This window comes from Urocitellus parryii, chromosome 11, assembly GCF_045843805.1.
Source record: "Urocitellus parryii isolate mUroPar1 chromosome 11, mUroPar1.hap1, whole genome shotgun sequence".
NCBI classification, from domain to species: domain Eukaryota; kingdom Metazoa; phylum Chordata; class Mammalia; order Rodentia; family Sciuridae; genus Urocitellus; species Urocitellus parryii.
In genome coordinates this window covers 100,317,548-100,334,026 of record NC_135541.1, presented here as the reverse complement: position 1 = coordinate 100,334,026, position 16,479 = coordinate 100,317,548, and the positions used below count along the sequence as shown (strand labels likewise).

The 16,479-nt window shown below is 38.1% G+C and overlaps 1 protein-coding gene across 1 annotated transcript in view; it reads right to left on the bottom strand.

Annotated features, from left to right (window-relative positions):
• Notch2 (notch receptor 2) overlaps window positions 1-16,479 on the bottom strand; it is a 152,833-nt gene that overhangs the window by 73,880 nt on the left and 62,474 nt on the right. Inside the window, exons 3-4 of the mRNA XM_077803756.1 lie at window positions 11,893-12,152; window positions 8,677-9,012 (exon numbers count right to left, since the gene is read on the bottom strand). Coding sequence (XP_077659882.1) covers window positions 8,677-9,012; window positions 11,893-12,152 — 596 coding nt within the window. The remainder of the gene's footprint in view (window positions 1-8,676; window positions 9,013-11,892; window positions 12,153-16,479) is intronic.

Genomic DNA, 16,479 nt, shown 5'->3' with positions numbered 1-16,479 from the left:
CTCACCAACTACAAGCTGTTCAAAACACAGTAAGTTACAATCGATCAGTTTTCTTATCTGTAAAATGAGGCTGAGTCCACTTACCCAGCCTGCCTTTCTAGATCATGAATGCAGTACTATACAAAAGTTAAAAGCTATCTGGAAATAAGGTGACATTATTACTAACTAAACTTTCCAGCACTTCAAATTCTTCCTGCTCCTCTCTACATGAATACCACATTCATAGTACTGCTTCCTTCTTCCTGATTTTTCCCTTTTGTGAAAAACAAAACTAGAACATTACACTTCACTCTAATTGCCTGCAGTGTTGTTGTCTGTAATTTATATAGTGGGATTCTTTCTCTTTTCTTGCTACCTAATTCCTAAGCTATTCAAGCCACCAGCTGGAATTCAATGCTAATGTTCAATGAACATACTCCTATTTGAAATATAATATGAGTAGATATTTGGACCCCTCAAAATATCCCTTAAGGTCCTTCTCTCTCATTGAAAACATTCATGGGTCTTACACTAGACATTAGGAAGAGAACAGTCAGTAAAGAGGCAAAGTCCCTGCTTCTCTGGCACTTATAGCCTGGTAGGTGGGACAAACATCAATCACACCTTGCTCTACCCATCCCTTACCACAAGCTACTATGGATTCTACATTTGCTTAACATAGCTGGTTTCTCTGAACACAATTGTCAGTCATCTAAATGAGCTTAAACCAAGTAGCCAAAAATATTACCCAAAAATCAAAAGAAATGATTTCATGGAAGACAAATATTTGAAAGCTTGACTAAAGAAAATTATATTTCTCCAGGTAGTTGGTCCTCAGTCCGCTTAAGCAGATGTATCACTAAGAAAGCCTGATAAAGACAATGGAAATACACATTCATATTTTTAAAAATTTATATTACTCATATTTCTGTTTAATCATCTGAAAGTCTTAGTAATGGACTAATGCGCCAGAAAATGCTGAATTGCTTAATCCCACCCCTGATTATGATAAAGTGAAGCCAAAGCTACAGATCTACCACACAGCAGTCACTGAATGGGAACTAAGGTTTGTGTTCCTAGCCCAGTGCTTTTTATGAAGACATTCTTTAGAAAAGTTCAAGTTAAGGTTTCAGTTGGGGGGAGGGTGAAGCTCCTGGCGCACCACTGCTGGAACGTGTGTGGTCTGTGGTGTCCTATAATTCCTGATGGTCATCTTCTCCCTAATGTATTTCTCTGTGACTAAGAATGACTTGAACAAGGTGTCAGGGAGGTGGTAAGGCTCTTGTAGCCAAGTTACAAAGAACAGAAACCAGGACCCTGCCTTTATATTAGCCACTGTTACAACTAACTGAATTCACCAACCACAGACAAATTAAGAAAGCAGAAGCATTTCAGCATAACCACAACAGAAAAGAAATAAAATGTTTTCTTTTTATGTCTGACTGTTTTTGAGATAGTTCCTCCCGGTCAATAGGAAGGCAGGTAAGGAGGCGGACAGGCAAGAGAGGTAACTCAACGTGAAAAACAGTCTATGAGGCCAAACTACCTCTCCGCCCTGCCTCGAGATAACTGAGTGGCCCTGGGCACAAAGCTTAACTTTCTGTCCTCATACAGATTGAAGAGTTGCTGTAAAGATTAAATGAGTGAGATTGATACAAAAAACACTTGATTCAGTACATGGTGCTGGGTCAACTAAATGCCCATATGCAAAAGAATGAGGTTAGACCTCTTCACACATAAAAATTAGCTCAAAATGGACCAGGGACCTGAAGTAAAAGCTAAAATTATAAAACTATTAGAAAAAAAAACAGAAGTAAATCTTTGTACCTTGAGGTAAGTAAAGGTTTCTCAAATATGCCCCAAAGCATAAGGAAAAAAAATAGATAAATTGGACTTCATCAAATTAAAAATACTGGGTTCCGAAGAATGCCATCAAGAAAGTAAGAAGATTGCCCACAAATAGAAGAAAAGTATCTGCCTGATAAGAGACCTGAATCTAGGATAAAGAACACAAATTGGTGTGAGTATACTATGTATTAAAACCAGAGATATGAAAAATTGAGCTCTATATATGTAATAAGAATTGTAATGCATTCCGCTATTATTTATAAATAAATAAATAAAATTAAAAGAAAAATGTTCAATGTCCTGATCAAACTAAACAAACTTCCATGGTAACTGTTCAGTGTAATAATCAAATAAAACATTTTAACTCTTAAAAAAAAGAAAGAATTTTTATAGCTTTATAAAAATATAAATAACCCAATCATCAACTGAGCACAGCATTTAAGTAGACATTCTCCAAAAAAGAAACACAAATAAATAGTAAGTATATAAAAAGAGTTTTGACATAAACTTAACAAATGTTGATAAGGATGCAAAAAATTGGAACCCTCATATACTGCTGGTTGGAATATAAAATAGTACAGCCAGTTTGGAATATTGTCTGAGACTAGCAGTTCTTGAAATTTTATATGATTTATATGATTTTATATGATTTATATGACTTAGAAATTCTACTCTCCTAGGCATATACCCTCCCCCTAAATGGTAACATATCATTATATCAACAAAAAAACTTGTCCAAGAATGTTCATAGCAGCATTATTCACAATGGTCAAAATGCCAATCAACTGATTAATAAATAAAATGTGGCAAACCTATTTGATGGAATATTATTCAGCCATGAAAAGGACTGCAGTATTGATATATGCTATAGCATGGATGAACTTTAAAAACATTACAAGTGAAAGGAGTCAGTCATTAATGACTACATATTGTATATTTTCATTTATATGAAATGTCCAGAATAGGCAAACTGAACCATAAACTAAATTAGTAGTTGCCTAGGGTTGGGAGGGAGTTATGAAGAATGGGTATCAACTGATAATGGGTACGTGGTTTCTTCTGGAGTATAAAAATATTCTAAAATTGACTGTGGTGATGATTACACATCTATGAATATACTAAGCCACTGAATTATATGCTTTGTAAAAGCAAGTTGGCATATGAATTATATCTCAATAAAGATGCTATTTGTTATAAAAACAAAATATATTAGCTAATATTATTATGTATCAATGGGGTTAGAGCATCCACTAGAGATTATATACTCTAATCTCACTACTGCTACAGACAGGGAAGTGGAGGGCCACAATGCTGAGCTGCCCATGACTAAACGGCCAGCAGGCAGGAGTCAGCACTGAACCAGAAACTCTACCCAGTTTTTGTCAGTACGTTTCCTAGGAACCCAGAGTCTCCTCTGAAACAAGCAAAAAAAAGACCTTAAGTCAAAAGTTCCAACATCTGGGGCTGGAGTTGCGGCTTAGTGGTAGAGCGCTTGCCTAGCATGTGTGAGGCACTGGGTTCAATCCTCAGCACCCCCCCCCGCCGCCCATAAAAATAAATAAATAAATAAATAAATAAATAAATAAATAGGTTTTTTTTTTTTTTTTTAATGAAAAAAAAAGTTCCAATGTCTGAAATACATTGCAAGGCGCTGGGCCAATCTTCAGCTCCACATAAAAATAAATATAAATAAAGGCGTTGTGCCCAACTACAAGTAAAAAATATATATATTTAAAAAAGAAATAGAGATACAGAACTCTTTTTGGAAATAGATAGCAAATTCTTGTAAGAAACAACCCATCCAAAAAGTGGGGGAAATGCTCTAAGAATAAGTCACAGAGCAGACACTTCTAAAAAATACTTTTTAAAGTTTTTAGGGGAAAGGGAAAAAGACAGGCCTCCAGACTTGTGGGTGGGATAGCGTGGCAAAGTCACAAAAAGGGTTCCCACAGCTGCACTAATAGGAGCCCATTTCTCAAAGCCAATTCCCGTCCTCACAAGGCCAGAAGGAGAGAAATTGAGAAAGTACATTAAAGATTGTGCTATTATAAACTGGTGGGCCACTTCAGTGATTAAGGATGGCAGTGAAGAGGGGAGCAGACAAATCTTTAAATGTGTCGTCCCACACAGAGAGCAACGTCTCTCAGAGGAGCATCAGTGTCTTTCAGGCACTGGGAGGTGTGAGGGTGGAAAGGGGCAAGGGAGAAGGGAAGATGAGATGACATAACCAAGATGCTCTTGGGCCAGGCACAAAGTCTGGGGGAAAGCGTCCATGAGAGGAATCAAAGAGCAAGGGGAATCAGGGGGTACCTAGAGCTGGACAAAAGCAAAATGACACAAGTCTACTTTTTTTTTTTAATTTCCAAGAAAGAAATCTGCCACAAAAACAAAGTTACCAAAATATGATTAACATAATATCCAAGAGAAGACCACTGGATTCTGAGTGTAAAGGTGCAAGAAGGAAATATTTCTGATAGTTCTTGAGCTCAGGAATATGAGAATAGACACAAAAGCCACAAAACATGTGAAAACTGTTTTTTAATGTAGAGCGATGCCACATCTATCCAGCCTGTGAAGTGCAGGATGGTTCACAAAGGATCAACCTTCACTGATAAAGACAGGACATACCAGGCAGCTTTCTGTGAAGTTTGAAGAAAAAATTATAGAAGAATAAACAGATGTGAGAGAAAAAGAAAAGGGAAAGTACACTGAGAACTGTCCAATCCAACTGTGAACTCACAAGGGATAGCAGTAGACTCAAAACAGCCCACTGTGTTCTGATTAGTGTGTTATTTATTAAAATATCCACAGACATAAAGCCAGCCTAACACATTCTCTCCCAATTGGTTGGCTGGAACCCAAAATACTGGGAGTCAATGATCCAATAATTTATTGTTCTTGTGTTAAAATTACTGCAGCTGGGTGCCCTCCTCAGGGCTTCTTCTACTAAGGGCTTCATATGATGGAAGCTTATGAAGGGTCCAGATTATTAACAGCTGCTGATCCAAAGAGACTATGGAATGTGGTTCCTTGATTCCATTCTACTAGTTCCCTCTTAAAGATAGCCCTTTTTCCTCTCTGTGGAGAAACATATTTTCCATGTCACACCAGATGAGTCATTTTTGCAGTTTTGATTCCTTCCCAATGAGTCCTACAATAATACTAAAATCAACTCTCAGTGACCACAGTATCCTTTGCAGGAAAAGAATTTTAACTTAACCATTTAAAGGTAATCACTAACTTACATGCTATTCACCAACTTGAGTTGAAAAACACTCCAAATTTCTTCCTTTTTTTATTTTAAATTTATTTATTTATTCTAATTTGTTATACATGACAGCAGAATGTACTTCAATTTATATTACACATATAGAGCACAATTTTTCATGTCTCTGGTTGTTCACAAAGTAGAGTCACACCATCCATGTCTTCATACATGTACTTGGTATATACTTCATACATGTACTTCATACATGATAATGATGTCCATCTCATTCTACCAACTTTCCTACCCGCATACTCCCTCCCTTCCTCTCCCTCCCCTTTGCCCTATCTAGAATTCCTCCATTCCTCCCATGCTTCCCCCTACCCCCGTTATGGATCAGCAAAGCCAGGCTCAATCTAGGATGCCTGATACCAGGAAGAAAATGAGAAACCCAGAGTCGCATACTCCATTATGGTGACCTGACACTGCACTCAAACAGTTGGTCAGTCAAGAAGTGTGTGCAGGCCTCTTAGGTTTCAGGAGATATTTTTAAAAGGTGTTTGGGGTACTTGAGGAAGCAAAAACAAAGATCCAGCTTTCATTCTGGAGACAGGAGGAGGCAATAGGATTTGGAAAAGATAAAACAATAAACAATAGGCAAAATGAAGTAAATTACATAGCAAAAATTATATAGTAAGAAGATAAGTGTCACAGAAAAATAAAACAAAAAGTAGACCAAGGTCAGTAATTAAGGAAGGGGGCTGGGAAGTGCAAAGACTTGGAATGTGGTAAAAAGCAACCATTTCTTGAAAAGTTGCAAAATAGCTCAACAAGCCACTGAAACATCCTGAAGACCTGGTGTCCCCATTTTTAGAACAGAAATACTAATTCTCTTTAAATAAGGAAACTATTCACAAGGAGATGGTGAATACTACTTTTAAGTAACATTTCAATCTCTCGGATAATCTGAAGGAAAAACTGAGCAAGAGACAAGAAGAATGGTACTGCACCATGAAAAGAACTTAAAAAGAAAATCATCTCCAGGCACTATTTTGGAAATCAAATGAATACTTCCCAAACTTCACCTGGGACATAAGAACAATAGAATCTTACAAACTGTAAATATATATTTATTCAAAGTGTTACTATATCTATGGTTTTGAATTACTTTATTTCCTTCTACAAATTTGTTCAAGCTACTAATCCACTTTAGACCATGGGACCCTATGAGGCAAGAAATAACCTACTTAACTATGTCTAAACAGCTACACAATGTATTTGGTTAGAATTATGAGTATCTCGGAGTTTTTTTTCCCCTTATAGTGTAAACATATTATTTTAACCCACATAGCTCAAAGTATTTAAAGAAAGCAACACATCTTCAACACACCTCCAGGAAGCAGATGAGCAGTGCAATGTAACCCAGTATGATGCACAAAAGCTCAGGCTTTGGAAATAACATGCCTGGGTTTCAGGAGCCCAGTCTCTCCTGTATCAGCTCTGCAACTTTGAGTAAATTTACTTAACACGACCAAATTTCAGTCACTTCACATGAGAAACTCAAAAAATAACTCCTAACCCCAAGGATTTTGTGTTTAATTACACTAATGGGTGTGAAAGTACCTGGTGGTACCTAACTCAAAAGGTTTTAAATAAATGTTAGCTTTATCTTTGCCCAATCTTCTCCCTGCTTAAATCCCCTCAGCATCCCCCAACACACCATCAGTGAATGACAAGCAGAATGTGAAGAGAGCCAAAATCTCACTCCCTAGCCCACCAGCCCTGGCAGCAACTTGGCTGAGGAATGCCTGGTTATTTCCTTTCTCAAGGAAGAGATGCTATTCTTGTTTGACAGATCTCTTCCTGGACACACTCTCAGAATTCCCTAAGGTTCTTATCGAGGTTAATGGAAAACAATGCAGAGACAATGGGAGTGAATAATCACTCTCTCTCAGCTAAAGACTTCCTTTATTGACTTCTCTGACTTCCTCTCAAAATTTTGCTGCCAAATCAACCTACTGTTCTAGGCAACTATTAAAAGTAATTTTCTTAAAACTGAAAACAGTATCTAACCTTCAACCATAAATCACACTAACCTTAATTACTACCCACTTAGACCATTACATATTAGACTACTAGAATGTTTGCAATATTAAAATATTTATAAAACTAAATTGTTTATATTTCTATTTCTGTCTCTAGCCCTGAAAATGCAAACAAATACAGGAGTGCGGGATATCTTTTAGTTAGTCCTTCTGCAAGATAATGTGGATGACAGAAATATTATAATAATAAACATCTACTTAGTAGAGAATGATAACATTATTCTTTATTGAAAGAGAAACTAAAAGCAATACACATAGTATATTCTTACAACCTAAATAATAAAAAGTTTTCATTGCAACTAGTAGCAGTGTCTTGTGTTACTGTACCCCAAACACATAACAGTACCTAGAACATAGCAGAGAGTCAAGAAATTTTTACTAAATGAAATGAATAAATTACTATTTGGTCTTATTCTGAGGACCAACCTATGATCCTTAATTCCCAAAAGATAAAACACACAAACCCATTTTATGTGAACCATATCCACAACACCACAATCTAAGATTCCCACTCTGAAACAGTGGCTAGAACAACTTCTTTTTGAGACCATTCTGCTTACTTAGCACATTATTCCCCCCCACACACACAGTTTTCCTTCTTTTGTTTTTGTTCTAAGGATATTTGTATAAAAACAGGATCCTTGTTGCTTAGTAATTCATTTGCTCCAGCTGTTTATGCTCTGTTCCCAATCAAAATTCTTGGTTTTCAGCCTCCTCATCACTTGTTTAAGAAGTAAAGTGATCTGGCCATTTGCTCCTCCCTGCCAAGGAACACCAGCCTGGAGCTTCCAGACCTTGCTGCTCCGTTTTTGCCATCTACCTTGGGTTACCTGTGTGCTCTAAGGCACTTCTACCAGCCCAGAGGATGACAAAGTATTTACTTAGTCTCTCATACATTATCTACCAGAGGCCATCAAAAAGTACCTATTGATTAACAGAGGACCCCCCTCCCAGCTTCAAAATTCTCCAGCCTCAAGATAGAGTAGGATTACCCCCAAATCAGGGAAGGTATATGGGTAAGGGTTCTGAAGACCAAACCTTCAGGGAAAATCACATATGGGAGGGTGGATACATTCAAATTATAGTGAATTATTCAATCAGAGGCAAAAGCATATGGGAAAGTTGTCTACCTACTCTTAGTGTCACTATAATTTAAAGTACTTTATTAACCATGCATACATATTTTCCAATGTCTAATTCTCATTGTGTTCTTCTCCACTCCAGATTTGCCTGTCCCTTTCCCAGAACTCTATTTCTCTTATATCTTCTGTTTCTCCAGAAGGGACAATAAACAATTTCCTAGCCACTCATCATCATAAACCTTGACATGTTAAATTATCCCCTGCTCAGTTTATAGACCACAGTGGGCCCATAAAATTCCTCCCTCACTAGTAAGCCACCTCTCACAAAATCCTCACTTCCCTTTTTCCCTGCTTTAGTACACTTCCTAAAGGAACAACTGAACCACACTCACTGACTTCCACCTTCTTCTTGCAATTGATTTGTTTCCCAATCCTAGGACACTAGGGAGTTCCTTACCTGGAAGGCAGTTGCACTCAAAAGTGAAGTCACCAGTCTGCCGGCAGGTGCCTCCATTGACACAGGGGGAGGGTGCACAGGGCACATAGGGGCTGTCACAATGTTGGCCTGTGAAGCCTTGGGGGCACTGACACTGGTAGGAACCAGGTAGGTTGAGGCAGGTGCCACCATGCTGGCAGCGTCCTGGTATTTCACACTCATTGACATCAGTTTCACACTTTTGCCCTGTGAAGCCTGTGAGACATTTGCAGGAGAACTGGTTGGCTACAGTGGTACAGGTACTTCCATTTGCACATGGATGAGACAGGCAGGCATCAGTCCACTGGCACAGCTTTCCTACAGGGGAGAAGAGAACTTAGTACTTTTCATATAATCAGGAGCCAGCCCCAGCTTCAAAACCCCTCTCCCATCCAAGAAGTGACTGCAGGAGTTCTTGCATGGAGATCCTCAAGCTCTTTGATTTTATGGAAGAACAAATCAGAGCTTCCTCAAGATTGTCTGATTACAAGGGTCCTTTTCAGAAACTCTCTAAGGCCCATAGATGAGACTCAAAGACGTCATGGATAGAGCACATAAGGGGACCACATTGTCATACGAAGCCCAGTCCTGAAGGATTACACTGATCCCTATGACTAGGGTCTGATCCATCCGTTCTCACACCTCCCTGTGTTTGCACAAGCTGCTCCTCCTTTTAGAATGCCAGCTTCTGCTTTGATTATTTAGTGAACTCTTCCCTTATCTTAACAACTTTGCTCAACAGTTACCTCCTCTATAAAGTCATTCTTAAATGCCCCCCCAACACTGCAGCTCTGCTCTTTCCTTCCATTATAAACAGCTGCCACACCAACAGGGGCTAGGTCCCCCTAGTATATTCTCAAGTTATTTTACTGAATACATAAAATGTACTGATATTTTCCCCAACAAGTTACTAAAGAGGCCTCTTAGGTCAATATTACTTCTATTTCCTTTAAACACAATATACTATCCATTCTGGGAAACATTTTGTTAATATGTGGTCTTAATATAGGTACTGCTTGATATGTGTGGAGATGGTGAAGGATCCTTGGCCTCCAATGTGTCAGAAAAAATAGAAGCTGTCACGAGGACAGGTGTCTGAAAAGGTAACTTCCGTGGAGTCTTCCAGGCAGAAAAACACCAGGAGTAGGGGGACTCCGCCAGGCTAAACGCCAAGGTATCTGTCCACAGGAAGCAGAGCACATTCTTGAGAGAGGGAGAAAGGGAAAGAGAAACAGAAATATGCCCAAACTTTTAGTAAATCTGGTATTCATATGACTTTTTTGTTTACATTAGCCTAAGTCTTTTATTTTTTAAGCTACAGATGAGAACTCCCTGGTTTTGTTAATAATCCAACTGGCTGTCTAAATCTTTGACCCCACAGTAAAGCAAATGAGACATGACAGCTTTGCTAAAAGGAGAAAAGTCATGATACGTGAGAAATGTCACACAGAAATGCTCTCTGCTTATCAAAGAATGCCAAACCAAAAGGGAAAGGACCAATATAGAGTTAGGCACAGCACATATATCTCAGGTGCTGAGCAGAAAGAAAATGAAGGAACTGCAATTTTGGGCCTATTTTTTCCCTTCATTTTGCTCAGAGGTATGTATTACAGCAGAAAGGGACATAAATGTTTATTTCTGGAGACCACAGATATCAAGGTGCCTGCCCACAACTGAAACAGAAATGTCCTTTAACTCAGATTCCCACATGTACTGTGTACAGGCACTAACTTGTTGCCTCTGCTTCTTAGTCTGGGTGTAGATGAGCTAACAAGGTCTAACTAGGTGAGGGTGACGGGCTCTCACAAAAACCAAAAGGATGAACTCAACCTGTGGAGAATGGTCCTCCTTTTCTCAATTTAATAAATAACAAATTTTCTGAATTTAATAAATACCAATGGAAAAAAGCTAAGATCTACCTCTGAAGAAACCAAATCTATTCAGGTAAGAGACATGTAAAAAAAATCAATTACAGTAAAATGTGACATAAAAATAATCAAACTGTGACTAACTGCCTAAAGCAAACATGAAAGGGTCACTAAGACAAATCAGGCAATCACCAATCGTAGAGAAGAACAGAAGAACACTCCAGGAAACCACACGGAAGCAACAGGAAGTATGACATCTCTAAGAAATGATGAAAATATAAGTGTGACCAAACCTAGATGCTTGTGAGATAGTGAGACTATGAAAAGATGTGAGGCATACACTGTGATAAGCCAAAGTAGCCAAGTAAAGAGTTTACAGTTCATTCTGTGGATGGCAAAAATTCATAAGACACTACAAAGAGGTGAGTTTGTTAAATCTGCATTTATAGCTAAAGCTACAATATGATGGATGAATGAAATGAAGCGAGAAAATCAGTTAAGGAACTACTTTATCAATCTAGGTGAGGGATACCATAACACACACCTACAGAATAGCAGAGCAACTAGAGAGGAGTAAAAGTGAGAAATGATTCAGAGGCTGGCAGGTAACAGGATCTTAAGAGGGTGCAGACAAGGAGAGAGTTTCTAGTCTTAGTATTTGGAATATGTATTGGTGTCACTTACTTATATCAACATGCTAAGTTTGAGGTTCTCGGAATATTTCTAAGGAAAAATGCAACAGGTAGTTAGAACAGGAGTCTGAATGTTTGGGTGGGGGCAGAGGAACAGGGATGACTGTGAGAGACACTGGCAACTAACAAAGATGATGACAGCTGTTGAAGCAACTGAAGAAACTGAGATTCCTCAGGGCGAGCTGTGATATCACTCCAAATAGGATTTCAGGAAATGTGAAATTTAACAGATAAAGACAAAACAATGTAGAGAGAGAGAGAGAGAGAGAGAGAGAGAGAGAAAAAATGAATCAGAGCTCACAAAACCAGAGAAGTCAGTGTCCTGAATGTCTAAACAGCAGACATTTTAAGAAGGAAGTAACCATGACTTTCCTTCTGGTGACAGTGACTTTCCTTTAGTGAATTTGCTTTGATCCCCAATCCTGACATAAACACTTTATGTAGTCAAATATGCCTAAGTATTTGACCTTTTTTCTTTCTCCTTTTCCACTCCTTAAAAACTCTCAAACAGAAGTTGAGGATAGTTCCTTATCATAATGCTGGGAGATCCTACAGGAGCCAGATACTATGATCTAAAGATGCAAAATAAAGGTACCTGCTAAGAGTAGGAAAGTACAAGGTTGAGCCCCCTTTGTTACCTGTAAAACCAACTTGGCAGGTGCACTCATAGGTATCCCGGCTGAGCATATGGCAGGTGCCTCCATTCAAGCAGGGGCGAGACACAAAGCAGGGGTGAGAGGTGGAATACTGGCAGTCCTCGCCCGTGAACCCTGGAGCACATCGGCAGGTAGCTTTCCCCAACATGGCCTGGGCCACGCAGGTGCCACTATTCTGGCAGCGGTTCTTCTCACAGGGGTTTCGATGCTGACAATATTCTCCAAGGAAGCCCTCTGGACATCTATAGGAAAAAAAGATGAGTCCATGAAAACATCTGACGCCTCATAAGTACAAAAACTGATAGTAATGTGGTTCATCTGAGTAATACTAAATTGTGAATCAAGAGACTGAAGGCACAAGTTATAGAACTGCCTCACTTTAGGAGAAGGAGTACTTAGAGAACTTTACCACATACTACCTGGTCCTTCCAACTCTTGACAGGTGACAGAACACAAGGCAGATGATCCAGCAGAGTCTGCCACCACAGTGAATCAGCATGACCCTTACTCAAAGGCAAAATACACTACAGCTTTGTTCATGTAGGTACAAGCTGGAATGATGTGATTGCCCATAGAGCACTGTTGATACCTGTTTGCTTAAAATCATTAACTTTCTCATTTTTTAAATTGATTTTATTTTTTAAATACATGACAGTGGAATGCATTACAGTTCTTATTACACATAGAGCACAATTTTTCATATTTCTGTTTGTATATAAAGTATGTTCACACCAATTCATGTCTTTATACTTTGGATAACGATATCCATCATATTCCATCATCATGTCTAACCCCCTACCCCTCCCACCCCTCTGCCCTATCTAGAGTACGTCTATTCCTCCCATGTTCCCCCCCTCCCTACCCCACTATGAGTCAGTCACCTTATATCAGAGAAAACATTCGGCATTTGTTTTTTTGGGGGGACTGGCTAACTTCGCTTAGCATTAACTATGTTCTTTGATAGGATTACAATGTTCACATGATAATGCATGGAATCAACCCCCTTATTCCTCCAATTTAAAATATATAAGACACCATGTACTTTTTCGAAATTAAGTATCAAGAAATAGTAAATTCTTTCTCATTGCCGCTTAAACACCAGTTGGCCTGCACATAGCTTTCTGGGTTAAATTCGGGTAATTGATTGCAATAGAGAAAAGGGGAAGGAGGTACAGGAACAGGGAAGGGTTCAAAAGGGCATTCTAAAACCTGTTAATATACAAGTGGCAGATTTTTAAGTCAAGAAGGCATGAAATAAAACTAAAATAACAAAATATCTAAAATTCCATATAAACACCATAATGAACGAGGAAAATAACTGAAGAACAACATTCTGTAACATTTTTCACATTAGGGCATTAAGGAAGATTTTTATATGCCACCTCTTAATGTATAACTGCTCTAAATTGGGAGTAATATTTTTGACAATTTTTTTCTAAACAACATCAAATAGGCATGGGAAATCTGAAATTTCATATGAAGAGATTGTTTAAGTGGGACATCAAAGAAGTATTTAAAAAAACACAAAGACTTAGATTCTTAACTATAAATTTTTCTATTTGGCTGGAAACCCAGATATTTGGTTCAAACTATTTCTCCATTTTACTCTTTGGAGCACAGAGAACTGAATGCAAAAGACTGTTCCACCATTATGTCAAAGATAACACAGTTAGATCAAACTCTAAATCTGACCCCCTACACCAGCTCCTGTCTTGTCTTCCTGTGCAGAATTACTGGGCGATTCTCCTAATCAGATAGACTTAAAACACTGGGGTCTAGTTGAATTCATTCCTGGTTCCACTGATCATATCCAAGACATTTCATTAGCTATTGGTTGGCCAGCTGAGGTCTTCAGGGGCCAAAGTTATTGAGAAAAAAAGATAGGTCAGCTATTAGGGAACTAAGACAGTGCACTAGCTAAAAAGGGCTTGGAGGAGAAAACAGAGCAGGTCAACAGCTAGAGCAACAGTGATGTAACTGGCCACAGCCTCCTCACCCCTTCCTGAAGCTGTGTACAGAAAACATGGCAGAGGAAGAGCAGTGAGGGCTCTGAGCACCTTCATGAGAAAGTCAAGCCAGAAACAAGGAAGCAGCAAAGGAAAGTTCACAGCACTTGGTAAAGGTGACAGTAAAAAGTCTGTACCTCAGAAGGTGAGAAGGTCTTGTCCCAGTGCCCGTGACCTTCCTGGGCAAATTACTATCACCTCTATTCTCTCACATCTTAAAATAGTTAAGAAAGCTACCTCATTCTGGCAGTATGAGAACTGAACAAAGTCAAGTATGTGAAAAACCATGAGTATTAAAAAGCTTTACAAATGAGAAACATTTTTTTCTCTCCTTTGTGTATACTAAGAAAAATATGATGCCTTATCCAAAATCACAGCTTGATTTGATAATCGAGTTTTGTTTTTGTTTTGTTTGTTGTTTCTGAAGTAGAGGAGCAAAGAGTACCACTATGGCATAGCTAAAGTTAACCCTGAGTTATATTATTAAAAGCACTTGCAGCTTATTCAAGCAATGTGTTATGGATGATGTTAAAAACTGCAACACAATTCTCATTTATAGTGACAGTCCTTCAGGCATTAGGCCTGGCTTGGCTCTCCCATGTGGGAATTATTCACCTTTTAAATAACAGCAAACTTCTAAACCTGGGTGGGCTCTGACCAGATTTTCTCCTAAATATTATACCACTCCTAAAACTACCATATGGCATCTGCCAAGAGAATACAAATTTATTTAAATTTTAACATCATAAATACACAATGAAAACAAGGTTCCCAGGAAAACAAAAATGGAACAAGGCATGAAAGTTTCTGGAACTAAACAAAAATATTTCTGAATTGTCTGTTTCTAGGGTTTAAGCCACATTGTTGCTTCCAACCAAATATGAAAAAATAAATTTCAACTAAGACATGTTGAAGAAACCAGTCAAGTAGAGACTGGTAAATCACACTAGCTCCCAGGTCTAATTTGACTAACTGTTCTGTTTTTGTATGGCCTGTGAACTAAAAATGGTTTTTATATTTTTAAATGGTTGGAAAATATTAAAACAATAATATTTTGTGGCATTCAAAAATTATATAAAATTCAAATTTCAGTGTCCATAAATAGTCTTATTGGAGCACAGCCATATTCATTCACCCATGACTGCTCTTGCACTTCAACGACAGAGTGAAATAGCTGCAAAGAGACCACAGGGCCCACAAAAATAGTACTCTCTGGCACTTTACATAAAGTCTGCCAACTCTAAGCAAAAACATATGGAGTTTATCAATAGCACTAATATTCTAGTTAATGATGATGAAGAATATTCTCCTACTGGTTTCCTCAATGAAAATTAACTCATAATGTTTATTAATTCTTGCAAAAACATAAGTAAACACTTATTATGTACCAGGCAGCTTTCTAGTAGTCATCTCTCTGTATCCACAGACTCTATACCAATGCATTCAACCAATTATGGATTAAAAATATATGAAAAAATGGTGCTTAAACTGAAAGTGTTCAGAATTTTTGTGTCATTATTTCCTAAATGAATAGTGGAACAACTACTTACATAGCATTTATATTGTATTAGGTATAAGTAATCTAGAGATGACTTAAAGTATAAATGAGGATGTTTGTAGGTTATATGAAAATACTATGCTGTTTTATATAAAGGACTTGAGCATACAGATATGGGTATATACAGGGCAGGAGTGGAGGGGTGTCCTGGAACCTATTCCCCATAAATACTGAGGGACAACTGACCAGGAAGATACTTGCACTCAAGGAGCTGAAATTCTCATAGGGAATACAAAAATAAAAATCTGTAAGTAAAAGATATTTGTATGTTAGGTGTAGTATATGCGATTAAGAAAAATAAAACAGGAAATGATGAAGTTAGGCATAGGAGCATGAAGTGTTAAGGAGAGCTATTTCAGTTTTAAATAGGAAAATCAAAGAAGGCCTCATTGAGAAGGCATCATTTGAGTCAAGATCCAAATGAGGTCAGGGACTAGCCATTCAAGGAACTAAGGGAAAATTGTTCAAGGCAGAGAAATACCCAATGCAAAGGCTCTAAGACAGGGGAGCAGCCCTGGCCTGTTCAAGGAATGGCACAGACCTGGAGACCTCTGCTGCTATGCCAAAGGGAGTAAGAAAGAGTAGCAGAAAATAGTTAAGAGTGTAACTAGGATACAGACCAGGTGCACCCATTAGGTCACTGCAAAGAAGAATCTTAGTCTAGACTGCCAATTCCTTTTTTTCTTCTTTTTCATCAATTATGGCCGTCTTAAAGTTTAAGTCTGGCCTGTCCTTCTCTTTTCTCTCATATGAATTCGATAGTGGTGGTGTTACTGACATGGTTTTAAATAACTACTGAAATGTACTACTCCAAAATACACTGCTCCAATTCCATGTGTTTAATGTTCTAGAAGCCGTCTATCTACATCTGTGTACATACTTGAAACTAAACATTTGGGAAAGACCATTTTCTCATGAAACTTTAATTCCTTCAATTTTCTAAGGATTCCACTCACAATTTAAAGTCACTTTTAATTGATCTCTCTAAGTTATATGTAATTTATT